The sequence below is a fragment of the Elgaria multicarinata genome, chromosome 1, assembly GCF_023053635.1.
Source record: "Elgaria multicarinata webbii isolate HBS135686 ecotype San Diego chromosome 1, rElgMul1.1.pri, whole genome shotgun sequence".
Taxonomy (NCBI): Eukaryota; Metazoa; Chordata; class Lepidosauria; order Squamata; family Anguidae; genus Elgaria; species Elgaria multicarinata.
This window is the reverse complement of record NC_086171.1, coordinates 164833131-164861098: the sequence shown is the minus strand read 5'-3', so window position 1 is coordinate 164861098 and position 27968 is coordinate 164833131. Positions and strand designations below refer to the sequence as shown.

At 44.4% G+C, this 27968-nt stretch overlaps 1 protein-coding gene across 1 annotated transcript; it reads left to right on the top strand.

Annotated features, from left to right (window-relative positions):
* Positions 1–4966: 4966 nt before the first annotated feature.
* Positions 4967–26512, top strand: FMOD (fibromodulin). Its single transcript, XM_063141879.1, has 3 exons — positions 4967–5155; positions 12861–13871; positions 24237–26512. The coding sequence occupies exons 2-3, from the start codon at positions 12884–12886 to the stop codon at positions 24386–24388; spliced, it is 1140 nt and encodes a 379-aa protein (XP_062997949.1). The 5' UTR covers positions 4967–5155; positions 12861–12883; the 3' UTR covers positions 24389–26512.
* The last annotated feature ends 1456 nt before the right edge of the window (positions 26513–27968 follow it).

Below are 27968 nucleotides of genomic sequence, written 5' to 3'. Positions count from 1 at the left end.
CAATGTCTGAAGCAATACTTCATTATATATGTATGAAACAGTGTAATATGCTTAGCAATTTCCCCCCAGATTCCATTTATACTTCTTCCTCCCCTATTCCAGAAGAAATTTACATTCCTTTGCTTTTAAGTTGTTAGAAGTGGGCAGGAATTGTCTTCCAAGGCACTAAGTCTTACCTGCGTTACTATATTTTTGAATGTGCAGTTAGGGTAGTCATGTATCCTACTTTAAAGAGATACTTTAAAGGGTTTCTCAGCTGGACATCCTCTATTTGAAAGTATTCTATAGTTTATGGGTTGTCTGGTCCAAATACACTTTAAAGATAAACAACAATAAGAAGCTTGTAGAACAAGAGCCATGAAGTTGTTATTGTTGTTGTTACTATTATTATTATTATTATTAGTAGTAGTAGTAGTAGTAGTAGTAGTAGTAGTATGCTGCCTTTTGCCCAATACTGGGCCTCAAGGCAGCCTTCCAAATTTTAAAACATATACATTTTAAACCTAGGAAAAGAAATGTAAAAAAAATAAAAATACAATACAATATTAAAACATAAACAATTTTACAAGTCCTTAACATAGATGGAGGACCAGATTATTCTCCAAAGGCCTGCTGGAACAAACAAGTTTTTGCCTGCTTCCAAAAGCCCATCAAGGAGGGAGCCAGTTTAGCTTCCACGGGAAGAGAGTTCCAAAGCACTGGAGCAGCCACCGAGAAGGCCCTCTCCCATGTTCCCACCAGGCGCGCCTGTGAAGATGGTGGGACTGAAAGAAGGGCTTCTCCAGAAGATCTCAAAGCATGGACAGGCTCATAAGGTAGACTACGGTCTTTCAGATTACCTGGACCCGAGCTGTATAGGGCTTTATAAGTCATAACCAGCACATGGACAGCAGACTGAGCAAGGCACACAGGACATCTCATCATAGCCTTCCCCACTATGGGGATAGGTATTGTACTGCTATTTAAATGATAAAAAACATTTCTAATTTGCATCTATGCATATGCTAACTTATATGTAAACTTTACACAAATCTGTGACCTCCTTTGACCTCTTTTTGATGATGCATTTCCTCTTTTTTGGCGATATGTTAGTGGCCACATTAAGTGCGCTTGTGCCAAATATTTTCAATGGCTCTTTTCTCTGTTAACGGAAGAAGGGTTACTGATACACACACATTGCTTAAGAAACAGGCAAAGGAAAAACAAGTTAACATTTTGAGAATGAATGGTTTTGGATGCAAATTCAAATCACACATGCTAGAAGATCAAGATGGAGCACAATGCATAACCTTGTATGTTTGCAGGAGCATGAAAACAAATTCCTAGGGCACTAATCATGAATTAAAATAAGTAACCCACAGAGAGATAATTACTTAAAAATAAAGGAAAGGATTGTTTGAACTTTCTCAACAAAGACAAAACAAATATGGTTCACTTGATGTTGGTCAATCCCACCTCTGCGGGGTGCAAGTAGATCAAAGAAGACACACATTGTGAGTGTATGTGTGTGTCTTTGTACTTTAAATTAGTTGAGGGAAGATCTTTAGGAAAGCAAAAAGCTCCTGAAAAATAAATTTCCAGCACTGCTAGTCACTATCGAGGCAAGAGAGCACAGAACACCCAGGAGTGAACTGACTATAGAGGCAAGTTGATCAACCATCTACCTCATTGACCAGTCCAAAGGTACAGGAGAACAGGACTCTCAAGAGATGTGTGTGCGGTTGGGCGTGGGCTGAAGCTTGCACCTCCAGTAGGAGGCCTGCCTCACAGTTTGAAAACCCTGGCTTTAGAAAGCAGCATTGGAGAGAAGGAACATTTAGCACAAAGCAAGGAGATCACTCACCCTGTGTACAGCAAAGAAAAAACAGAACATAGTTCTGCTTTTTAGTTGCTTTTCTAAGGGTTGCTTTTCTAAAGGGATTTGACTTTAGCCCTGAATGGACCAGATCTTATTAAGGGGCAAAACGGGGTCTGAGCTCTTTTTAAAATCTGTAGTCAGAAGACTCAGGGCTCATCTACACCAAGCAGGATATTCCACTATGAAAGCAGTATATAAAAGGCAGGAGCCACACCAAGCAGCATATAACAGTATGAGAGAGGTATATAGTATGTCGCAATGGGCCACAACAGAGGTCAGTGCACTTCAGTACCGCTATAAAGCCGTAGTGTGGCTCCTGCCTTTTATATACTGCTTTCATAGAGGAATATCTTTCTTGGTGTAGATGAGCCCTCAGAAGTCAGCTCCCAGAACCTCAGTGCTATAAAACGGAGTGGGTCCCGTCCCCCCGCCTTAATGTTCTTGTTAATATAGCAATTGGGCATGTTAAGCAAATACTTTGGATGATGGCATGTTTGAACATTTCTGAGCTGCAAACTTTAATCTACTGGTATGAGAACACTCTTGTATTGTGCTGTGAGTGAAAGATGGTAATTTCTGTGTGTGTGTGTGTGTGTGTTTTGTTGTTGTTGTTGTTAGATTGCTAGCTAAAGATGCTTACTGGATGTGCACCGAAGGCCATTTGCTGTTCTTAAATTCAGGAATACAGGCCACCCACCTACCTGCCAGAGTGGAGGGCTGAATTAAACAGTTTTGCCATTTGAAATGTGGCTATCAAAAGGAACAAGACAGTGTTTTTGCAGCTGGTTGGCAAGTAGCTTTGGGCAGCTGCAAGGGCATATTGTCACTTTTGGGGGACTGATGTTGCTTTATAGATTGGTGCTGTCTTAAGTGTCTGCTTGAACCACCTTCCCCCCCATTCCTGCTAAGCTAATAGGTTTGTAAATAAATAAATAAAAATACCAAAGGCTTCTTAGATCTCACAAGGGAATAACAGTATAAAAAGGAAAGGAACCTCTCGTGCAAGCACTGAGTCATTGCTGACTCTTGGAGGGACGCCAGCTTTCGCTGATGTTTTCTTGGCAGGCCTTATAGCGGGGTGGTTTGCCGTTTCCTTCCCCGGCCGTGATTCCCTTTCCCCCAGCTAACTGGGTACTCATTTTACCGACCTCGGGAGGATGGAAGGCTGAGTCGACCCGAGCCGGCTGCCTGAAACCAGCTTCCGCTGGGATCGAACTCAGGCCGTGGGGAGAGTTTCAGCTGCAGAAACTGCTGCTTTACCGCTCTGCGCCACACGAGGCTCAACAGTATAAAAGGCCGCTACTAAAACTTCCTTTCACTCAGGGAAGTGCGGACAGCAAAATGCTATAAATCAGTACAATTAATCAACTAGAACTTTAATTGCAGGTTAAAATCCACAGACATCCCAATTTATCACCGGAGCTGACAATAAGCAAAAACTCTGGGTTTTTTGTCTCCCAGCATGCAGGCCACATAGATACACCAGTTCCATTTCATCTGTGCCAAATTTGATGAAAACGAAATAAGAAGTTGTTTGTTTCTGATCTGCATCTGTGGTAAACTAGCAGATAGTTCAGAAATGGAAGCTATTTCATACTCCGAAACTTTGCAGGGAAAAAGTTCTCATGAAAATTCATACTTATTTTTGTGCTCATTTCTCCTAATACATGCATTTGTTTGTATGCAATTTTGCCTAATAGGCACATCTTTCTTCAGGAGTTTCAGAAACATAACTTTTCTGACCATCTGCAATATGTAAATTTATTTCAAGTTATATTAAAGTAGAAAATGGTGGGTATATGGACACATCGATTGATGTATTGTGGTGAGTTAAATCAAGTTCACACAGCAAGACTTGAAAGAGTAGACAGCTGCAAAAGAAACACTCCAGGGATACACGACAATCTAAGAATTGTCTGCATATTCTTGAACATCAAAAGATGAATACGAAATAATAGCTGTACCTCTGTGCTGGGGGACAATTATATTTTTCTAGTGAGATAACCACTTTAAGAAAGGTAATAACACCAATCTTGTTAATGAACTCTAATTCTGTGTCAGTTTCTCATTTCTTTTTTCTTTCTTTTTTGCTGAGGGTGGGGTGGGTGGGGAGATCAGGCACACCTCATGCAGGAAGATTGACTTGTTTCACCCTTGGTCTCTGTATTTCCCCCCCCCTTTTTTTTTTTTCAAATGTTTGGTTTGTGCCCAGTCTCTGTTATATAAAGATTATCCTCACTGGCTGCTGGTGGTAGCATATATGACCCTGGAAGATGTTCATGTGATTCTTCAACACTGTGATGGGTGCTGTTAGGCTCACTAATGCTGTTGACAGAATGCATGGAAGGCAGAGCCACCATGTGTGTTATATTCATGGCTTGGTTTGTAGGCGTGTTCTTCTGTGGGGTGATCCGTCACTGCTGATGAGGAGCTGATTTGCTTTAGGGGGCTGTCTGTAAGCAAAGACAGTCTTACCTGCTGCCCACAGAATTATTATTTTCCAGGATAGCACTAACAATAACAAATTTACTATGGACTATCTGGATAGTGTCTGGAGTAGTCACAGACAGTGCAGGGGAGATATTGGGCAGCGTGGTGTCAAGATGGCAAAAGAATGGGGAAATCTACAGTCTAATAGTGACAGGGGAGAGGTCACAAGAGACTGATGGGTCCGGAGGACATTGCAACCTGCATTGAATGGCATTTTCTTAAGCAATCTGACACAGAAGCCAAATTGTGCTGCAGAATTTGTCAAATCCCTTTCCACTTGCAGTTGTCATCACTGTTGCTTCTACATACGTAGCCGTGAAAAGATCCTCCATTTCTAAACCACACAATTTATTTTCACCGTTTCAGCCCAATCCCCAAAATCTAGATTTCTTTCAGTCTAACCCAATTGCTTCTTCCTGATGGGAAATACAGGCAGCATTAGCGAGAGACTGTTAAAAACAACAACCAGGGTTCCACTAACTTGTTAAACAGAGAGAGGCTGAAAAAACTGCCAAGCCCTCTGCAAGGAGAGAGAGAGAGAGAGAGAGAGAGAGGTTTCTCTAGTTATTTATAACGCCAAGCAGCTTTAAGGTCTCTTCACTCTGGTTTGCAAGCTGACTGCTGCTTAGAGGTCACTCCAAAAAAAAAAATCCCAGCAGAACCCATGGCCTTCCAGCGCATTATTTGATCAGGCGTCTGGGCGGGCACCAGCCTTGGCAAATTGAACCCTGCATACACATGCTCTTTAGTACACAGGATCACACAGCCGGACAGTGAAGCTCTGGAATAAGGTGTCTCTCAGTCTAGGTGAGTTGATTTCTGAATTGCATATTTTGTAAAAGGATGTTTTGGCAATCCTTGGTGTGCAGGGGCCAAAGAGGCGATTGCAGTTTCTTGACAGGGACTGGCATAGTGGTAACCTAGGGTGTGTCAACATGTGAATAACACAGCAATGGGGCAGTGAGCGAGGATACAAACCTGTCTTGGTTACTGGGGAACCATTTTGACCTCATTAACAATCACTTTTCCGCCTTCCCAATTTGAGAAATTCTTGGCCGTGGGAGGCAAGATGAGATATCCACCCAGTCTGCCAGACCCCATTCCTCAGCCTCCCTCCACTTAATGCCCAGGACACTGTGTCCCTGGCTGTATTGTCACTGTATCAGAGTATTGACAAAAAATAAGAGTGCACATTGGTGACAATCATAACATAGGGAGAGATTAACAGTTGACAATTGCTGGATTTTGACTGGCACATGGAAGTTATCAGTAGGACACCCACGCTGCAGAGCCCTAGCTAAAGGGTTATAATCTCAGTTCAGCTGAATGAAGAAGCTAAAATGTATTCCTTGAATGAGTATGCTAAGACTTCCATAGCCAGTGTTCTCAGACTTTGAGGATGCCTATAAAGTGCACAGCAGATGGGAATGAATTCCCCCCCCCCAATAAATATTGCTCTATGAAAAGAACTACCAGGCAAGGGAAACCTTCCAGGAACAGTGTAGTGGAAGAGAGCTCTTTCTAGAACTGTCAAGGACAGGCATTCAACGAAGGAGCTGTAGAAGAGAGACCCTTTCTTCAAGGGATGTTCTGTGGAGATGAGAGACCCTTTCATCTCCACAGTTGTATTTTTAGTCCAAAATCCATATTGGGGCAATAACTTTTATCAGGCAAATCAAAATGTCACAAAACAGTGTAAACACAATGAAGAGTCTTGTGGCACCTTAAAGACCAATAAATATATTCTGCCATATTTTTGTGGGTTATAGTCCACTTCCAATTTTAATGTCTTTAAGGTACAACAATTTTTTCAGTCTTTAATGTGCTATTTTGCTGTAGTAAATCAACATGCTACTGTTGCAAATAGTGTGCAATCTTTTGAGTTCTCCAGAACTCAACAATCATAGGTGCAACCTGAAACCACCACAGCACCTAGTGGAGCCTAATTCGAATACCTGCAACCTCTTCCCACATTCCACTTCAAGACGTAAATAAATGCTGACTCCATGGTTTCAATATCAACCAGATTTTTTCTCCTCCCTCTCCCCCTCCCCCCCCCAGCTTTGTTTACCATCTAGTCTAATGAAGAGTTCTGGAGAACTCAAAAGCTTGCACACCATCTTGTGGCATTTTGGTTGGCCAATAAAGGTATTGCCCAAATGCGGATTTTGGAATGTTTCTTATGGCCAACACAGCTACCTTTGCTTTTTGGTTTTTTGACATGGACAGAAGTGGCAGACATCCATTTTCCAAGTAGGAGGAGGAATGTTTTTTCAGGCAAAGCGACACTGGAATGCTATGAGGAGTGGCATTTTCTGAAGACTTGCCTGCATGCCAAGCCTCTCCGATGCATAAAGTCTAAACACTCCATGTAGTTTCTCAAATACAGTTGCAGGAGCTCATGTACATGGAGATAAAGGGAAAGTCTTTCCATTCACCATTTGTTTGAGAGCGTGTGTGAAGCAAATGCATAGCAGTTACATAGAAGCTGAATGAGGTTCAGTTGCCATGTGTCCAAGTAGCACTTGTTTGTAGACATATTTCCTCATCACAAAGCTTGCGGGAGGGGTGGCACTCAGAAAATGTTCACACACAGAGACTCCAGTAAGTGCATCTACTATAATTGTGAGTAGCATGTGGAAGATGGTTGCATAAATGTTGCGGACTTCCATTTGGATACTGCCTGTGACATCACAGTGACAAGTGACACAGCAACTTTCTAGTACCATTGGAAATACCATTGTGGCCCTTGTAACATTTCTCCCTCCCCCCTTCTTCCCGTTGTAAATACTTTGGGTTGTATCCAATGTTACTCTAGCTTAAGTCCTATTCGTTTCAATAAGTCTACTCTAAGTAGCATTAACACTAGATTCTTCTTATTTCTCTCTGTTCCCTTTTCTTTTTTAAAGATCAAATATGGTACATCACTTCTCTGTATGGGTTGGAGGGATCCCTATGGCATAAGGCAGCCCTGTTTCCCCCTGTGTGTGTGCAAGCAGAAAGTGGCGAGCCAAACTAGGATATGGAGTTGGATCTGCTTCCCACAAGAGGAAGGGACCTTCCGCAAGAAGGAGGTCTCCACTGGCGGAAGGTCCCTCTACCTGGTTTTGAGGATCCCACCCACACCACAGCTCACCCCATTCAGCAAGGTCACTGGCTGGCTGTGTAGCATGTTCAGGGGGCTGAAGGCACTGCTGTGGGAAAGAGGGGCTAGGAAAGTCCACATTTGCCAGCGCAGTGATCCACCATAAATCTGGATCCAACTTCTTGAATGCATGCAAAAAACTCCCATTCCCTGTAAAGTTCTGGTGTGATTCCAGCACACATGTTGAGGAGGGAGAAGGAAAATCTGTTACACCCCATGGGGAATTCTCCATGTATGGGTATTTTGTTCATGTGGAAAATGTTCTATCTTATTATTTTTACTGTTATTCTTTTGAACTTCTTTAGAAGCTTAGTGCTCTCAAACTCATCATGCATACAGCCTTACATAGATCAAGAACTTCACAGAGATTTAGAGTGGGACTTAAATCATTTGGGACATGGAAATGATCGTATTTGGCTGGATCCTGCCCCAGGATTTTCATCTGCAAAAGCCCTTATTGCCCAGCTGCTGGGGCTTCCATCTCTTTTTCTTCCAGCAGGACTGCTGTGCCAGGGAGCCACCATGCTGGTCAATGTGAGGACCACAGAAGTCAGAGGACTGTATCTTCTTTGTCTGCTGTGCCAGTATTTGAAAGCAAAAAAGCAATAAACATACTTCCCTGGCAGACCACAGGATTCTGTACCAAAACAAGGAACATGATGGAAGTATGGAAACCACTCTGTAAGGTTCGGCTATGGCGCAGAATACAAATAATAATTTTTGTTGTTTATTCGTTCAGTCGTTTCCAACTCTTCGTGACTTCATGGACCAGCCCACGCCAGAGCTTTCTGTCGGCCATCGCCACCCCCAGCTCCCCCAAGGTCAAGTCTGTCACCTCCAGAATATCATCCATCCATCTTGCCCTTGGTCGGCCCCTCTTCCTTTTGCCTTCCACTTTCCCTAGCATCAGCCTCTTCTCCAGGGTATCCTGTCTTCTCATTATGTGGCCAAAGTACTTCAGTTTTGCCTTTAATATCATTCCCTCAAGTGAGCAGTCTGGCTTTATTTCCTGGAGTATGGACTGGTTTGATCTTCTTGCAGTCCAAGGCACTCTCAGCATTTTCCTCCAACACCACAGTTCAAAAGCATCTATCTTCCTTCGCTCAGCTTTCCTTATGGTCCAGCTCTCGCAGCCATAGGTTATTACGGGGAATACCATTGCTTTAACTATGCGGACCTTTGTTGTCAAGTGTGGTGTCTCTGCTCTTAACTATTTTATCAAGATTTGTCATTGCTCTCCTCCCAAGAAGTAAACGTCTTCTGATTTCCTGGCTGCAGTCAGCATCTGCAGTAATCTTTGCGCCCAGAAATACAAAGTCTGTCACTGCCTCCACGTTTTCTCCCTCTATTTTCCAGTTATCAATCAAGCTGGTTGCCATAATCTTGGTTTTTTTGAGGTTTAACTGCAACCCAGCTTTTGCACTTTCTTCTTTCACCTTCGTCATAAGGCTCCTCAGCTCCTCCTCGCTTTCAGCCATCAAAGTGGTGTCATCTGCATATCTGAGATTGTTAATGTTTCTTCCTGCGATTTTAACTCCAGCCTTGGATTCGTCAAGCCCAGCATGTCGCATGATGTGTTCTGCATACAAGATAATAATAATAATAATAATAATAATAATAATAATAATAATAATGGTGGCAATTGCTGGAATTACTGAGAAAGCAACTCCAGACTAGGATTGTTTCCACTCATCATCATCATCATCATCATCATCATCATCATCATCATCATCATATTTATATCCCACCTTTTTTCCTTTTGCAAGGAATCCATGGGGGTTTACATACTCCCCTTCCTCTCCATTTTATCCTCACAACAACCCTGTGAGGTAAGTGACTGGCCCAAAGTCACCTCATGAGCTTCATGGCTGAGTAGACTACAACCAAGATCACCCAGGTTCCAGTCCAACATTCTAACCATTACGCCACTTTGGCTCTCTTCATTGCTGTTTCAATCTCGGAGCTGAAGACTTCTGCTGATGAACCCCGTTCTTTCACACTGCGCTGTGCAAACAGTGCTCTCCTCCATTGCGTCCCTACTTCACAGGAAGCTGCCTTTTCCAGGTTATCAAACTGTTTGCCCATCTAGCCCAGAATCGGCTACTCCAGAGGTGCAGAACCTGAGACCCGGGGCCAAATCTGGCCCTCTGTGGTTCAAGTGCCCTTCCCCTGGTCCCACCCCCATTGCCCCAGCCACTGCTCAATGGGTGGTTTTCCTGAAAGGTTGAAATACCTCTCCCAAGGCTTACTTACTGGCAGAGGGAGCTTTCAGATGAAATATGCTGGTTATTTGGCCCCGCCCTTTGCCTTTGGTCACATCCCTTCACCTTTGGCCCCACCCACCACTGGAATGCAGCCCCCAAGAGCTTCTCCCAAATGGAATTTGGCCCCTGGGCTGAAAACAGTTCAACACCCTGGTCTACTCTAACTGGCAGCAGCTGTCCAAGGTTTCAGGCAGAGGTCCTTCCAGGAGCCTGTTAGCTGAGGCACCTTTTTAACTGGAGATGCCAAGGATTGAACCCGGCACCTTCTGCGTATCAAGCATGAGCTCCACTGCTGAGCTACCATTCCTCCTTCTCCCTCTGGCTACAGGCACAACAGATCTGAAGCCCCTTTTGTTCCTGTGACCAGAGTCAGGGAAGCATAAAAAGAAGCGTGTGTCTCCTCCCTTCATTCCCTTCATTCCATCCCCCCCCCCATTTGCACATTATTCACGAAGCCACTTTGATCTGTGCAAATATGTTTGCTATTTTCAAAAGTCTTTCTGCTAGTGGCTGACATCCTGTGAGCTGCTGGCTGATTGCCTTAATCTCGACTGGCACTTCAAGCATTTGCTAATCAGACGGAATAATCAGTCCCTGAAGTCAGGCAGGATTACTTCTGCTCCTGGATGATTTCCAGGGCATCTGGGAAACTGGCCTGGTATACATGTTTGATGGTACATTTATGGTACATTTAATACCATGAACTTAAGGCCCACCTCCCATGAGAGCGCATCTACAAGTATCCTTGCTGAGGAAGAGGAGGTGGGTATTGACCAGGGACCAGGCCTTCTCAGTGGTGGCACCCTGGCATTGTTATGCCCACCTAGGACTATAGGCCTGGCACATAATGCTTAATGCGTTTGAGGCACCAGGTCATTTCTTTGGCCTTTGAGGCTGGAGATGAGAAGATTAAGGAGAGACTTGATAGCAGTCTTCAGTCTCCAAAGGCTGTCATGTGAAAGTGAGAGCAGAGTTATTCTCTGTTGCTCCAGAGGGCGGAGCTAGAACCAGTGGGTAGAAATGATGGGGAGGTAGATTTTGGCTAAACTTTAGGAGAAACCTCCCAACTGTGAAAGCTGTTGGTCAATAGAATAGATGGCCTTAGGAGGGGGTGGAGTTCTCCTTCACTGGTGGTATTTAAGCAGAGGCTGGTCACCCATTGGTCCAGGATGCTGTAGCTTTATCCTGCCTTCCAGAGGCTGGAGTATATGAATTCCAGGTTCTTCCAACTATATGATTTAACCTGGTTTGATGCTATGATTTAACCTGGTTTGCTACTTCTAGATTTTTTCATCTGCAATCCTATACACGCTTACCAGAGAGTAAGTCCCATTGAACTCAATGGGGCTTACTTCTGAGTGGAGGTGTATTGGGTCAGACTGAGAGTCTCTGGTTTATCTTGGGATCGTCCCAGGGTCATCCCTGCCTGCTCCCGGGATCCCCTGTGTGTCATTTACATGAACAGGGATCACCCTGGGATGATCCCGGGATAAACCTTAGGGCTAGCTAAGGCCTCTGTGTTTTACTTCTATATGTTTTAATACTCTGCTGCTGTTTTCAATCTATTTTTTAAATAAAAGTTAATGTTTATATTTTCATGGTTTATTATTCATGTTTGTGAATTGGCTCAAAAAATCCCCTTGATGAGGCAGGTTATAAATCCAATCCAATCAATCAATCATGCATAGTTGCAATTGCTCTTAGCATTACAAATAATATATATTTTATTTACTAGAAAAGCCAGTGTTACATAGTGGCTAGAATACAAATTAAGGCACAGTCTTTCCCCCACCAAACTGCTTTTGACCCTGCATGCTTGACATAGAAGTTTCAGTAGTTGAGATTTTCCCTATGCAGTTAAGTAGCTCTTCCAGCGCCTTGACCTTAGGCCTTCTGCAAAGTGTTGCTGTCCTTGGGATCCTCTAAACAAATGATTTATGGCACACTCATAATCAGCCACTCACAGAGGTTTGTGGGTCCATTACATAGCGCCATCAATGAGCAGGACATCTCCTGCACTATCCCCTGGAAATCTCACTTTTAAAAGAACCACAGACAATGTGGTAATATCTGGAAAAAGCAGGATGTCCAAGTGTGTTAACTCAGCGTTGTGCAATAATTCTGCCACTAGATGGCGATGTCTCAATGGAAGTGAAGGGAGCATGCAGAGAGGGGAAATTCAATTTAAACCACATGGCCAGCCATGTAATTCAGCCTATTTCAATCCCAGAAAGAAAGCAGAAGCAGTAACCCATGGAAAGGCAACAGGGTTGGTTGTGTGTGTGTTTTTAATGTAGAGAAGTTCCTTTTTGGGGGTAGCCCTTTGGCCACCACCTGAAGGCAGCTATCTTCCCAAAAGCCTCGCCCACAACTGGAAAGTGGCTCCCAAGAGTGTCTTCAAAATTCAATTTGGCCCTCAGGCTAAAAGAGGTTTTCCATTCTTAGCTTGTACAATCAGTGGAATGAAATAGTAAGGCTCTCCCTGGACTTTCACACTTCAGTCTCCAAGTGGGGCATTGCATACTTGAATGCTTCCTCATTGGGGGGTGGGGGGCCCTGGTCTGTATAAAACTAGCTCTTAAGAAGGAAGTTTCAGCCTAGCTTTCTTTGAGCAGGGCAGCATTCAAATGAACAGTCCCAAGACATGTATACCTGTAGCCTGACATGAAAAGCTTTACCCCTTGATTTTGTTGATGGAATAAATTGCCTCATCTATGGAAATCCTGCATATTTATTTATTGCATTTTTATACCACCTGATAGCCAAAGCTCCCGGGGCAGGTCACAAAATGCATGTGTGAACCTCAACCTCACAGAGGTGCAACTGACACCGATCTTGCAATAATTTTGGAACCAGGTCAAAACTTTTCTATCTGCCCAGGCATTTTAAGTTCATCAGTCTGTTTAATTGGGGTCGGGTGGGGAGCAGGAGTTACTGCCACTTATTGATTTATTTGGTTATATTTATTACATTTCTAGATTGTTTTGATTACATATTTATTGTCTGCTACCCTGATTTCTTTTGATGAAAGATGGTTTGGAAATAGCTAAATAAATAAATAAATAAATAAAATAACCTTCCCTTAATGTATCACCCTCTATAGGTTGGTGCAAAGTTTGTTGCGCAATGCACTGGGCTTCTGTTCTCATTGTGGCTGGCCTCTGCGGAGTGTCTTTGAGCCAGTATTATGACCAGTATGACGACATCTTCTGGCTACAACAGTATTTACGCAGCCAGTCCTCATCTTACAGCTATTCGCCATATTACGAAGATGAGATCCCCCCATATTCGTCTTACTCTTATGCACCCGCTGGATCTTCTGTCGGGGAGCCTGTCCCTGAGCCCCCTGTTTCTAGGGAGTGCCCTCAAGAATGCGAATGCCCTCCTAACTTCTCTTCTGCCTTGTACTGCGACGCACGCAATCTCAGGTATCTTCCTTTTGTGCCTTCCCGGATGAAGTATGCCTACTTCCAGAACAACCACATTGTGACTATCCAAGAGGGGGCCTTTGACAATGCCACCAGCCTGGAGTGGCTTGCATTGCACGGCAACCAAATAACCAGTGAGAAAATGGGCAAGAGGGTCTTTGCCAAGCTCAAGAGCCTAGAGAGGCTCTACCTTGACCATAACAACCTGACCAAGATGCCTACCCCTTTGCCGCGGTCACTGCGAGAGCTTCACCTGGCTTATAATCAGATCTCCAAGGTCCCATTTAATGCCCTAGAAGGCTTAGAGAACCTCACGGCCCTGTATCTCAGCCACAACCAGATCCATGAAATGGGATCAAACCTCAAGGGCTTAAAGTCTCTGATTCTGGTGGACCTGAGCTACAACCAACTCCGGAAAGTCCCTGATGGCCTTCCAAGCTCCTTGGAGCAGCTTTACCTGGAGCATAATCACATACACACTATCCCAGATGATTACTTCAAGGTCTCTCCCAAACTGCTCTATGTACGGTTGTCTCATAACAGCCTGACAAATGAAGGGCTCGCCACTAACACTTTCAATGCCAGCAGCCTCCTCGAACTGGATCTGTCTTACAACAGGCTTCAGAAGATACCGCGGGTCAGTACAAGCCTGGAGAATTTCTATCTCCAGGGGAACAAAATAAACGGTGAGCAACAGCGTTCTCTGTGGTGAACTCTGATGGGGTGGTGTCAGAGCAGGACATGCTGTGGGTGGGTAGGCCATTTTGTAACGGCAAGAAGAGAGCTAAATGCAAGCAGGCAACCTGCAGTACTAGGACCACATGCGGCCCTCAACCTAACTCCAAAAGTCCTCTACATGCAAACAGTTCAGGCCTCTGGCAAGAGCAATCTATCCCTTCCCTGGCAGCCGGCTGCATGGGAAGGAAGAGGGAGGGAGGGAGAGAAAAGGGGGTAGAAGAAAGAGCCCTTTGCTAGACCTACCTCTTAATCCGTGCAGCAGAAGGGGCGAGCCTGCAGTGCACCTACCGCGGGCTGTCACTCTAATCTAGACATCAGGCACTACGGGCTAAAGGAAAGTCCCGTCATGTCCGCCATTTTTTTTTTTTTTTTTTTTTGTATTTAAAGGACCAGATGAGCACGAAAGCTTGTGCACTTAGGCAAGTTTTTTTAAAAAAAAAAATGTTCTCCCCACTCCCCCCACCCCAATCTCTCGCCCCCCTCCGATCTCCCTGGCTCCAATCTCCCCCCCCCCCCCGGATCTCTACTGTGGCTCCGATCTCCCCACCTGGGGCCCGATCTCTCCCCCTGCCCCAATGGGCACAGTGCTCCTGCGGAGCGCTGTGCCCTGTGCGCGGCTTCTCCCAGCTACACATGAGTAAGTGGCATAGCGGAGAAAAGCCGTGGAACGGGCTAGACCTTCTGCAGTCCCAGGCTCAGCCTGGGACTGCAGAAATACCGAGCCAAAAGTGGTGTCCATTACCCCGGGGCCAGGCAGGTTGACCCCTGCTTGAACCCAGGATCCCCTGTGCGTCATCTGGATGCACAGGGGTGAGCCCGGGTGTCAGTCCAGGCTAAACCCTGGTCTAGCAAAGCCCAGAGAGAGAAAAGAGATGACACACCCACTTTGGGCTTTTGCCCCACCCACCACTGACATGTGCACTCACAGATTACCCATGGGGAAATACAGCTCTCAGAGGAAAGGAAAAAAACTTGCCCACCAACAGAGTAAAAAGTTCTAGGACTTAGGGTCCTTCCAGGTGAAGAGGCTCATTGCAGTACCCATCAAAAGACATTGTGCAGCTATTCTGACTTTACCTCCTTAAATGGATTTTCCATGGCAAGAAAAAAGATTGAAGCAATAGTGAGAAAGTTAACAAATGGAAGACGTAATCCCTCCCTGCTCCCGGGATCCCCTGTGTGTCATGTGTTATGGTCCAGGGATCATCGCCCCCCCGCCCCGCACACACACACAAATTGAAGCACAATACAATCCTCATCTGGAAGCACCGCTAGACACTGGCCGGCGGTATGGCGAGGCCTGAGCGCCCGCATTGGCACTACTTCTGGTCATCTGCACAGGAAGAAGTGCAATTGCAGAGTTTGGGGAAGGAGAGGCCGCCGCGCCCATCCGAACCCGTGTGCATCATGCTCCTAAGAGAGGCATAAGGAAACCTAGAGCTTGGGTACTGGTAATAATCTGGTGAAGGAGCCAGGAAAAATGGGTGTAGAAGGAAAGAAACCAGAGGAAGGAGGAGTCTGAGGAGGAGGGGCTATGTTGCATTCCCTGAGGAATGGGAAAGAAGGACAGGGATGGGTTGAGGGAGAAACAAAGAAAGAAGACAACCTAGAGCATAGGAATCTGGGAATAACTCCCTTTCTTGTTGTTGTGGCCAAAGAGACCAAAGACTTTCCCTGCCCCACCGCTTCTTCACACATGGCCTACGTTTGCCTCGGTGTTTCCCATCTAGATGCATTTCCTAATATGTTTGGATCAGTTTAAGAAAGAACATCTGATCCTTCCATTGCCAAATGGCAAATTTGTTTTAGTTGGGACTTCTTACCCCTTTTTAACCTTTAGCAGTGTTATTATTGTATTACATGGTGCCAGTCATCATAGATACCAGTGACACGCTCATGTTTCAAGGTGAGATGAGCATAGGAAAACAAACAAACCCACAGATGAACGGCAATGGATGATATTCCCCTCTCATGTACACACAAGTGTATTAAATTACTAGAGAAGTAATGGCACAACAAGGAGGTAGAAATTCACTAACTTTGTGTTGTTCAGATTAGACAGAGAGCAAAAGAACAAGAAATTTCTTTAACATAGAAAGAAGGTTACTTTGTCATGTAGAGTCAATTCAGGTTCTGTTTGGTCACTATTACCTAGCACAGCTCTCCCTAACCTGGTTCCCTTCAGCTGTGTTGGGCTACAACTTCCATCATCTCCAAGACAATATAGAATCAAAGAGTTAGAAGTGGCCATCAAGGCCATGTAGTCCATCCTCCTGCTCAGTGCAGGAATCCAGTTTAAAGCATCCCTGACAGATGGCTGTCCAAGCTCTACTTGAATACCGCCAGCAAAGGAGAGTCCATCACCTTCCTAAGAAGTTAGAGAGTTTTTGTTGATGTTCACCTGAAATCTGCATTCCTGTAACATGGCCAATGGAGTCTGGAGGGAATCAGGTTGGGGAAGGCTGACCTTGCAGTTCTTGAAGGATCATGGTGTTGGGCCTTCAGATCAAGTATATTTTCTGCATAATTCTCTAGAAGTTGGTTAGGTACCCCTATACCTGTTGTTCACAATTTATCTCCAGTGAGAGCAACAGCAAATAAGAGTGCATAGGATTACAGTGTTAGGCAGCAAACTTATACCCACTTTCTTGGGAGAACTGAACTCATGAGGGTTTACTTCTGCCTTTAAATATTTGGTCTACATTTAAATTTTCATTTGAATAGTAAAATATTATATCCTCCATAGAACAGGGTTCTTGTAGAACAAGAGACACAGAAAGACAATAATGTGTATTGGAGGAAATACTTGCTTAGCTCTGTACCAAGTTTAGAACCATTCTTACAGTCTGGGCAAATGCTCTCTGGGGACTTTGAGAGCAGACACCTGTCTGGGTGCTTAACGAGTTACTTTAAATAATCTGTGGTTCAAAATAATGCAAGGTCATTTACTGTTTTGCCTTATAAATACTTATCAGGTATAACCTCATCTCCTTGAGCCTAAATCTCACTTCCATACCTCAACCAGGAACACTGGCTTGGGATTATCCCAAGACTGCAGAAAAAGCACATTTAAAGGGTACAGTGAGATCCCGGGGCAAGGGAGGGATAATCCCTCCCTGCTCCCGGGATCCCCTGTGTGTCATGAGGACGCACAGGGACGATGCCGGGGATCGCCCCGGGATATCGCCCCATCTAGTTATGGCCTCCGATGTCCTGCAAGAGGTCTGAGCGGCAGGGCAGACTTTCTGTGCTGTTTTGATACAGCATTAGTGATGCCACACATTCTTGGAGGAGAAAGGCACAGCTTAGCACTTGGAACAGCTCAACAAATATTGCCATAGTCTCAAAGCTTTCCTTCAAGTCTGTATCTGGCTCTGTGTGCAGTGAGGCCCTTAAACTATTTCTCTGGGTTTCTCTTTATTTCTTCTCTCATTTTTCAAGCAACTCTGCAGCTGACCTTTAAAAATTTTTTAACGAGTTTCTCAGAAGACCTTTGCTGCTTCTTTTTTCCATAGTAAATGAGGAATGCTGCAGAGCAACAAGACATGGTAGCAAAGTTAGTTTTAGACGTAGAGCTGGTGGCTGGCCGGCTGCTGAGCTTTTAAAGATAATGCTGCTTTCATCTCTTGGGCAGAATCGCTGTTCTTCTGTGGCACATCTCTGAGGAAAGATCCCCATTTGTCTTTCTCTCGTTCCTTCTCATCTGAACAGCTGAAAGATGTTTACAAAATTCAAACCCTCATCTCTTCTGTGTAGGCAAAACGAGACAGTGGCTAAGGAACTAGACTGGAATTGAGGAGACTAGAAACAAATGGGGTTAGGGTGCGGGTGTGTTTTCAGAAACTTGAAGCTGGTTTGAGAGAACAGTTGCTGCTCGTGCTGTGCACACTTGTGCCACTTCTTGCTCTGGCAAGCAGACTTTGCAGGCATTTGCATCATTTCAAAAACCTGCTAAAACTCTTTGGTTAAAGGCAATGGTGCAGCAAATTGCTGTATGGATATAGCATGAGAAGAGAATCCTTATTCAAACCACTTTGCCTGTCTTAAAAGCTACTGCTTTTATAAAAACAACATATAAATTATATATTGTTTTCATACTGTATGGCTTTATAGATATTTTTCTTTTTAAATTGTTTTTAATATTTTTATGCTGCCTATGGTATTGTTTTATTGATTATCTTGTTTATCTTGTTTTACCTTTGTATGCCAACTAGGCAGCATAGAAATTCTAATAATAATAATAATAATAGGAAGAAGAAGACTTGCAGAAACTGGATCTATCAAAATACGTCCACACCAACATCCAGAAAGCAGTCATACTTAAAACATGCTCAGTTGTTAGGAAATTCCTGAATCGGTAAAAGGCAGCATGACCTGGCAAAGCCCGTCATGTCCATCTAGAAAAACCACCACGAGTGAGAAAAGAGATAATAATAATAATAATAATAATAATAATAATAATAATAATAATAATAATAATAATGCCAATCTCCATCCTCAGGTCCTTTTCAAACACTCTCTCTCAAACCATGGTAACTGGGAATTTGCCACTAAGGCCAGACCAGCTCACAACATCAGCTCACCTTCTCCCTCCTCACCGCTGTAGCAGCGTGTGCAGGGGCAGCGTCAAGACGAAGCCTGGTTGGGCATTTGCCAAGGGTCCACACCCTGGCAGGGGTTTACTGACAAGAGTCTCTGGAGTTGCTCCTGCTCTTTACCATTGCAATCTGCTCGTTCACCAGCCTTTTGCTCTGGCCCAGGTAATGGAGGTGCTGGTGGTGAGGAAAAGCAGAAGATGCCACTGCCTACTTGCCCAGTGGCTCTCTGCCTGTCAAGCAAGTGGTAGCATTAATGAGAAAAGAGGATGAGAAGCAATAGCAGCTGATACCAATGGTGATGAGAAGGCAGACTCACTGAGACAAGCTGGAGCATGTTCAGAGGAGGGCAACGAGGATGATCAGGGGTCTGGAAACAAAGCTTTATGAGGAAAGACTGAAAGAACTGGGCATGTTTAGTCTGGAGAAGAGGAGATGGAGGGGAGACATGATAGCACTCTTCAAATACTTGAAAGTAGGGGTGTGCACGGACCCCCGATCCGCTTCTCTTCCAGATCCGCAATTTGCGGATTGGGCTGCTTCGCTCCGCCCTGCTCCGCCTATAGTCCGCTCCGCTCCACTGCGGAGCTCCGGATCCGGATCGGAGCTCCGCTTTTTTCCCCATAGGCTTGCATTGAAATACAAAAAAGTATACAACTTTTTTTCTGTTAAAGTTAGAAACCATGAGGTGTCAACCATGACACCTCATGGATGTATACACATGCATGCCAAGACTCAAGCCAATCCCATCATCCCCTGATTTTTGGGGAATTTATGAAAATCGGACACCCCATTTTCAGACATGGGCTTTTCTCCAACATTTTGACAGATTAAAAAAATTGAAGTGGGCACCCCCACAGATGCCAGCTAGAGACACATTCATGGAAAGTTTCAAGCAAATCCCATCATCCCCTGATTTTTGGCGGGGCTCTAACCTCTAACGCACTACCCATAACCCCAATTCACACCCTTTCGATATCTCTGTCAATTTTCACGTTAGAAATCTCAAACTCGCCACCATGATAGATTATCCAGGGATACACATGCATGCCAAGACTCAAGCCAATCCCATCATCCCCTGATTTTTGGGGAATTTATGAAAATTGGACACCCCATTTGCAGACATGGACTGTTGTCCGACGTTTTGACAGAAGAAAAATTGAAGTGGGTACCTCCACAGATGCCATCTAGAGCCACATTCATGGCAAGACTCAAGCAAATCCCATCATCCCCTGATTTTTGGCAGGGCTCTAACCTTTTAACTCACCCCAAATCAAGTCCCATGCTACAACTATGTCAATTTGCATGTCAGAAACCTCATGTTCAGTCCCATGACAGCTTATCCATGTGTCCAGATGGACACCAAGTTTGAAGCCAATCCCATCATCCCCTGATTTTTGGGGAATTTATGAAAATCGGACACCCCATTTGCAGACATGGACTGTTCTCCGACATTTTGACAGATAAAAAAAATTGAAGCAGGCACCCTCATAGATGCCATCTAGAGCCACATTCATGGCAAGACTCAAGAAAATCCCATCATCCCCTGATTTTTGGCGGGGCTCTAACCTTTTAACACACCCCAAATCAAGTCTCATGCTAGAACTACATCAATTTTCATGTAAGAAACCTCAAATTAGGCACCATGACACCTCATGTATGTATACACATGCATGCCAAGACTCAAGCCAATCCCATCATCCCCTAATTTTTGGGGAATTTTTGAAAATCGGACACCCCAATGGCAACCTCTCTCAGGGTGGCTCTGCCTTAGTCCCCCCTCCAACGCTGGGATTGGAGGATGCTTCATGAGGTGATCAATTCTCATCAGGATTGGGAGTTGAATGTGCCTGTCATTGCTACAAAAAAAACCCAAAAAAAAAACCCCGCCGGTTTACCCGCTGTCCCAGTTTGTTTACCCGATTTTTTAAAAAAATCCTAGCAAGCGAATAGCAGCACGCAGAGAGCTGAGAGTAGGCTCAAAATGACCCCCAGCCACGACTCTCTAAGCACAAGAAGTTTCAGAAAGATAGCTTAAAAAACAACACACTTATCCCCTATTCTTTTCCGCAATGCAATCCTATGGGCGAAATTTTTCAAAATGGTGATCGGAGCGGTCCGCGGAAAAAGAATCGCTCCACCAATGGGCGCTTCTCTTCGCCTTGCTTCTAGGGGTCCGCGATTCGCTTCTACTCCGCCTCTGAGCAAGGCGGAGCAGGCCAATTCGCTTCTGATTCTCCGCTTCTAATCGGAGCGGAGCACATCCCTACTTGAAAGGTTGTCACACAGAGGAGGGCCAGGATCTCTTCTCGATCATCCCAGAGTGCAGGACACGGAATAATGGGCTCAAGTTACAGGAAGCCAGATTCTGGCTGGACATCAGGAAAAACTTCCTCACTGTTAGAGCAGTACGACAATGGAACCAGTTACCTAGGGAGGTTGTGGGCTCTCCCACACTGGAGACATTCAAGAGGCAGCTGGACAAGCATCTGTCGGGGATGCTTTAGGGTGGATTCCTGCACTGAGCAGGGGGTTGGACTAAATGGCTTCATGGACCCCTTCCAACTCTACTATTCTATGATTCTAGAAAGGGGGCCCACTGAGAGTGACTTCCCACTGAAGGTGACTTGCTCAAACACCTGGAGCCAGCACTGAGTGTGCAGATATTAAAGGGATACGCATACACTTTCTGCATGAAATTTGATTTATTTTAAGAGTTTCCCTTTCATGAATGTCCCCCGCAATATGTGCAAAATAGCACTGATGGTGCTAAAACTACTGCAACTATTCCCAACCTGAAATGAGTCAAGGCCATGTCTTGCTAATGTTTTCAGCACAAACAAACATCTCCCCAGCATGTTGCAGGTATTTTGGGGCCATAAATACTTGCCATTGGGCCTCACACCCCACTCTTAACTATAGCATCCCACCACCCCTGTGACCACTTGCTCCCGTTCACTTCTCCCCTTCCCTTATCTTTAAAAATCTATTCACAGATTGACTTAGTGGCTGCTTTGGCACCGTTTTTAATGGTCTTCTTCCAAGAAGTGTCGAGGGCATCATGTAGTCAGTCAGATTTGGCTGTCCAGTGATGTCATTGAAAGCAAATGCCCTTACTCCGAATTGGCTGGCTTGCCATCTTTGACGACAAAACGCGGCCAAATCTGATTAGTTTTATGATGTTCACTATTTCTAGAATGTAGAAGGATGAAGATTTGGGAAGATGTCCCCTCCTACATCCAAAAAATCTCTCTCTCTTTCCCCCCCCCCTCAGTGAATCTGAACCTTTGGAAAATTCAGCATAGCACTAAATTAATCCATTGGATTTATTGCTTAAGGAAGGGATAGCTAGAAATGAACTGATTTTTTTTTATTTATTAGAAAAATCCATACCATCTGTGTTTCATGGGTTATGAGGCATCTTTTGTTTCATTGATGGACTCAGATTTTATTTTATTTTTTACCAAAATTTCATTCTATTTGCACTAATTCACATTAGTGCTAATTCACATTAATGCACATCAGAACAAGTGTGCATTAACACTAACATGCACTTGTGCTAATCCCTCCCAAAAGTGAAAATCTGGCTCACAAGTCCATGGAATCCATGGCCGGATCTACACTACTGCTTTAAAGCGCTTTATAACAGTTACAAAGCACTTTAACTGCTTTAAAGCGCTATAAAACTGTTATAAAGCGCTTTAAAGCAATAGTGTAGATCCAGCCCATGTAACTTGGAAAAGGCCAGCCCACTGCGGAATCCACAGGCCAGATTCATAGAAATCTGAACTCATTTCAATCCGTTGTGGATTTCTCTGCCATCCCTAGGGGTTGGGAATCTTTATGGGCCATGGGCACATTTAGCAATTTGAGAAACTGTCCTGTGCACCATCACAAAATGGCTGCTACAGCAGACATGGCAAAGGACCAGTAGCCTCTGCAAAAGACCAAGTACAAGGCAGAGGTGGGGTGTGAGCCCCAACACAGTAACCAACTCATTTGAACCACAGTTTTCAGAACCAACAGAAACCTATTCCACAGCAATCTTAGTTGTCAGTAAGAAAATGTACTAATTATTTTTAAAATGTGGGAGAGGTAGGATACCTGGGCAAGTGCCAAGAAAGGTGTCTGGGAGATGGACACCATGTTGCGTACCCCTGCTGTAAGATGTTGCGAGGGCCAGAAGGGTAACTAGCTTTTTTCAAAAGATCATGGAAGTACATGGAGGATAAGTCTGTCTTTAGCTACATGTATAGCCAGAAGGGCAGTCATCATGTTCTAAAAGAGTATAACAGAAGGGACTGCTTGCCTAGGCTTGCACTGGTCTATAACATCAGACTGCCCCCTCCTCGAAGCAGGAATGCTTCCATGTGGCCCAGTGGACTGACCCAGCATGGCAACTCTACTCTTGCGTACCTCTGCTTCCCCAGCTACTAGTCTTGACTCTGAGCACTTTAATTTTCATCATCATCATCATCATTATGATGATGATGAGGTTTCTAGCTTCACCAGCATCCATGTGAGCCATCCTTGGCCCATTCAGCAACCTGCCTCTTCCCCGAGGAATGCTGAACTCTAGACTCTTCCTGTTCTGAACCTTTCCTATCACTATCTTGCCCTCATAGCACATGTAGTCTTTTCCAGCTTTTAAACTAGGAACAGCTGTTTCAAGGAAATCTCTTAATTTACTGCCAAATTCTAGACCTTGGTTGCCCTCTGGCTGCTTAATAAGAACATTGCAGCCCCCTCTCACCGGGATCTCCACTAATTTATCTCTGCCTTTAAGCTTTTCAGAGTTCACTGGAAGACTTGAAATGGTTGCACTTAAGAATAGCAGAGGTGGGAACCAAACCAGTTGCTAGAACTGAAATTCATACTTCTTCCTGCTCAGCAAGTCCTAACCCTTTTATTCTTTTGACGCCAAGGAATAACATTTGCGTATTTCCTATTACCTCTAGCTCCCATAAAGTATATGCAGAGGAAAAACAAAAGGACAGGTCCCTGCCCCAAGAAAGTGACAAACTAAAATTCAACAGAAGCAGCAATTAAAGGGAGGAGGAGAAGGTGGAAGAGGGGGTAAACAGGAAAACAATATGTATTCAGTTCAGTTACACATAACGTACTAGGGTTATTCATACAACACGCTAACCCACATTCAGTGGTTGAGTGTGGGTTGTTGTTGAACTGTCGGTTGTTTGCTTGAATTGTGGATTAGTGTGTTATCTGAACCCAGGACATTTTTTCACAAGGTGGCTTATTAACCACCCTAAACTACCCAACAACAAACTATGGGTTCTCAAGGTGGCTTGTTTGAGAAAAATAAACCACACTGCATAGTTAACAAGCCACCTTGCAGAAAATGGCTTGGGTTCAGACAACACGCTAACCCACGGTTCAACAACTCAACCACTGAGTGTGGGTTAGTGTGTTGTACAAACCCAATCTATGAACAGTAGTAAGATTACTTTTTAACTTCTGACCTTTTGTATGTGCATGTGGACGTGGTATATCACATGCAAGAGCGTCCTAAAATCAAGGGCCCAGCTGGAAGGCAGATTTGGATGTACATGTAATGCTTTATGTGCCTGCCCCATGTGATTATGCTGTCCTCCTTTTCATATGGTCACCCTAGGCATGTAGGTGCTTAAATAAGGTTCCTTACTGCTGCTTAAGAGAACAATGTAAGTGACATGAGATTCCTTCTTCTTTCCCCCCCAGAATTCACCATTAGCAGCTTCTGCACCATCGTAGACATCATGAACTTTTCCAGGCTGCAAGTCTTGAGGCTGGATGGAAATGAGATCCGTCGGAATAATGTGCCCTCTGACGCCCCACTCTGCCTGCGATGGGCCAGCGTCATCGAGATTTAGCCTTTGCTCCTCACCTTAACTCCACCTCCACCCACTTTCCCTCAGAATAGGGCCAGATCCTTCCTACCATCACAACGGAGCAGAGGCCTACTTTCTCAATTTAACACACTGCTTCATTTGACCCAGCTTCTGCAATTGTATAACATGGGAGGGGTTGATAACTTGATCCAACAGATGCTGCTCATATTAGCCAATCAGGTAACAAAACACATATATTGGCCCACCTCTTTCCCACCTTCTCTCTGTTCTCTCTCTTTCAGCAGCCAGTGAGTTTTCTGCTTTTCATCATCACATGCTGTCAGACAGTGTGTGTCTTTCTTTTGGGGAGGGTGGTGGACAAGAGTGTTTGCTTGTTAGTTTCATATGTGTAGGGTTGTTTTTTTAGAAGTTTGGTACCAACTGGGATGCCTTTGGGATTTGCTTTTTCCATGTAGGATGGCTGTGGTGAAAAAGAAGTGTGTGTGGTGGGGCGAACGAGATTGAATCCAAACAAAATAAAAACAGATGAAACAGTTGGCCACACAGCAAGGAGCAATTAGAAACAGGGAAAGGGAAAAGGAGAAAGAAAATTACCAACATGATAGGAGCCAGCACTTCAGCTGGTTTTCAAAGATGAATACATCTCCCCCAGTATCAATTGCTAACCAAGAAGCATCATCATGGCATTTTCTCCCTCCCTCTCTCTCTCTCTCTCTTTCTCTCTCTCTGTGTGTCTCTTAAAATAGTTTTCTCATGCTGATTACAACAGCATAATCACATGGGGTGGGGGGAATCACAGTTCCCTACTGTCACTTCTCCGCCCCCACTCCTGTCCCACATTACTTCCTCTTTCTTCCCAGAGAAGATAGAGGAAGTAAATAAAGACCACGTGGTCCATTCAGGGGCCATTTTTATCTTGCCACTTTTCCTGTACACCGCAGGAAATGGCGGCACATTCCATTTCCAAAAAAAAGGTTGGATTAAAAGGGGTCCATTTTGTTACAGAAAAAAGGCAAGAAGGAGCGGGAGGTGCAAGGGAGGCAGACGGCATCGTCTAAATGTTCAACACTCACAATTGATTGTCAGCTTTTTTATATTTCTTCCAGTTTTGTTCAATCTGTAACTTTGCAGCAGAAACATTAAAAAATGCTTCCACCGGGGATTTTGAGGCTATTGCATTTAGATAGAAATTTTTTTTAAAAAAAAAAAAAGTGATCGTCGGATCAAATACCCCAAATCAAACATAGCACATATAGTTTCTCAAAATTGGGCAGGTCTATCTTAAGTGTAGAAAATCTCTATCCATCTCACATCTGTATGGAAAAGCCCCATTTCACTTCCAGAGGATAAAAGGGATAATTTTTTTTACAGATGTGTAAATTTCTGATGGCATTGAGATGCACTTCAGGCTTCCAACACACTGCATATTATTAACTTCTTCCAGCCTAGACAAGAAGGATTTTGTTTCTACCTTCTGCTATAATGCAATTCAGTTTATTAATCAGCGCTTGCAGAATACATATATGCCATATTTCTTTTCCATGTGCTGCTTGGGTGCCTAGAAAGAATGCTGCTGTTATTGAAGCAACATTCCCAGCCAGTTATAAAATGCAACGTGAGCCAAGTCAGCAAAAAATACCAGGCAAGTCTCATTCAGCAAGGTATCATTCAACCAGCACATCATGAGAAACTGAGGGCTTTATGACAGTACTGCTTTGCAAGTGCCCAGTTGGATATAGCAATCCAATAAAAGTGGCACCTCAGATTTTTACAGCAGAACCCTCTTTGAGTTTCCCATGTGTTTAATTGCATTTGTTGTAACTCGTTTGTTTGGCTGTAGAATTGCCTGGGCTGAATTTCATGCGTGTTGTAGCACTAGGTCCTGCCCTAAGAACGTATGATGCTTTCACAATGAAGCTCTTGTCCCTCAACCATGGAGTTCTTTTGTTTCTGTATGATTCATGGCAGGGGAGAGCATGGAGGTGTAGAACAAGGCGCAAGTGAGTTTTATGGGGATCCTGAGAAGCTCAAAATGCCATCAAAGCCATCTGTATTAAAAGTGCATGCTGGTAATATAAAAGAAATGTGTAGAAGCATGAACTGTAGATATCATTACTGATCAATAAAACCCTTTTTATAATTGCATGGAATGTCTTGAAAACTACCAATTACACAGGCTAGGCTTGAAACATCTGCTGTTAATTAGAAATGGGCAGGAAATAAAATCTGCCTTGAATCTTTCAGCTACACTTCAGGCCTTGGTAGACCTACCTGATAATCTGTGTGGGAGGAGGGGCCAGCCCGCACTACAAGTAGCATGGGCTGTCACCCCAGTCTACACGTCAGACGTGACGGGCTGCAGAAAGGACCCGTTGCATCTGCCATTTTTCTTTATTTTTAAAGGGCCAGGTGCGCAGGAGCGCACTATCAACCGGTAAGTGGTTGGTTTGTTTTTTAAAAAAGGGTTCCCCGCTCCCCCCAGCTCCTATTCCCCCCATCTCCAGTCCCCCCCCGGTTATCTCCCCACCCCCGATCTCTCCCCCTGCCCCAATGGGTCCAGTGCCCCGTCCACCGCTTTTCCTGACTACACGTGAGTAATTGCAGTAGCCAGGAAAAGCAGCGGACCGGTCTACATGCCCACGGTCTCGGGCTCAGCTTGAGACCACGGGAAATACCAGGCCACAAGCTGTGCCGGTTATCCCGGGCCAAGGGAGGGTTACCCCTGCCTGAGCCCGGGATTCCCTGTGCATCATCTGGACACACAGGGGCAAGTCCGGGGCTCACACCGGGCTAACCCATCATTTAGCAATGGCCTTCTAAGGTTGATTCTGCATAGGACATTTGGGGAATCAGATATATGTATATTTAATTTTTGTGTCCATTCCCTGCAAGCCACAAGAGAACCTGTGCTCAGTAGGCCCAGCATGAGCTTGTCACAGAGGGATATCTGTCGGAAACTCCTCACGTCACATTGCATTTTCTAGGGAAGGACGATGATACTGCTTCTCACGCATTTGTTTTAATGCTGATTTGCCAAACTGGAAATGCAGGAAAAACATAGCTAGACGCTTCTTTTAAAAAGAGGCTGGTAATCATTCTGGTTGTGAAAATCCGATTCCTAGAAAAGACTTCAAAAATGCTCTCCTTTTTTCAAATTAGACCCTCCCTTATCAGTATTCACACTGGAAAGCTCCCAAGGCTCAGCGCTACCCTGTTATGTGAATTGCCTGCAGGCAAATCTCATGGGGTTACAACTCAAATCTCAGAATTCCATCGGAAAGCCCTGGTTGCTAGATCCAACTTCGCCTCTAATCTGCAGTGTTGCCTTATATAGCCAATCCTCCTCCTTGCCATTTCCTTCTTTAAGCTTGTTAATCTGTTTGGACAAGGATTTCATATTATGGGATTTTTGCTTTTTTTTTTAAACAGGGGCAAACAGCTGATTTTGTTGCGCGGGAACAGTTCCATTCTGGGTAAGCCCCCTGACACACACACCCATACCTGGCTCAGTTTTAAAAAGAAAATAAAGAAAACAAAAGAAAGAGACACACTATTTAAAATATATTTATTCTGGGATCCTGAATATGTCTACACAGAAGTA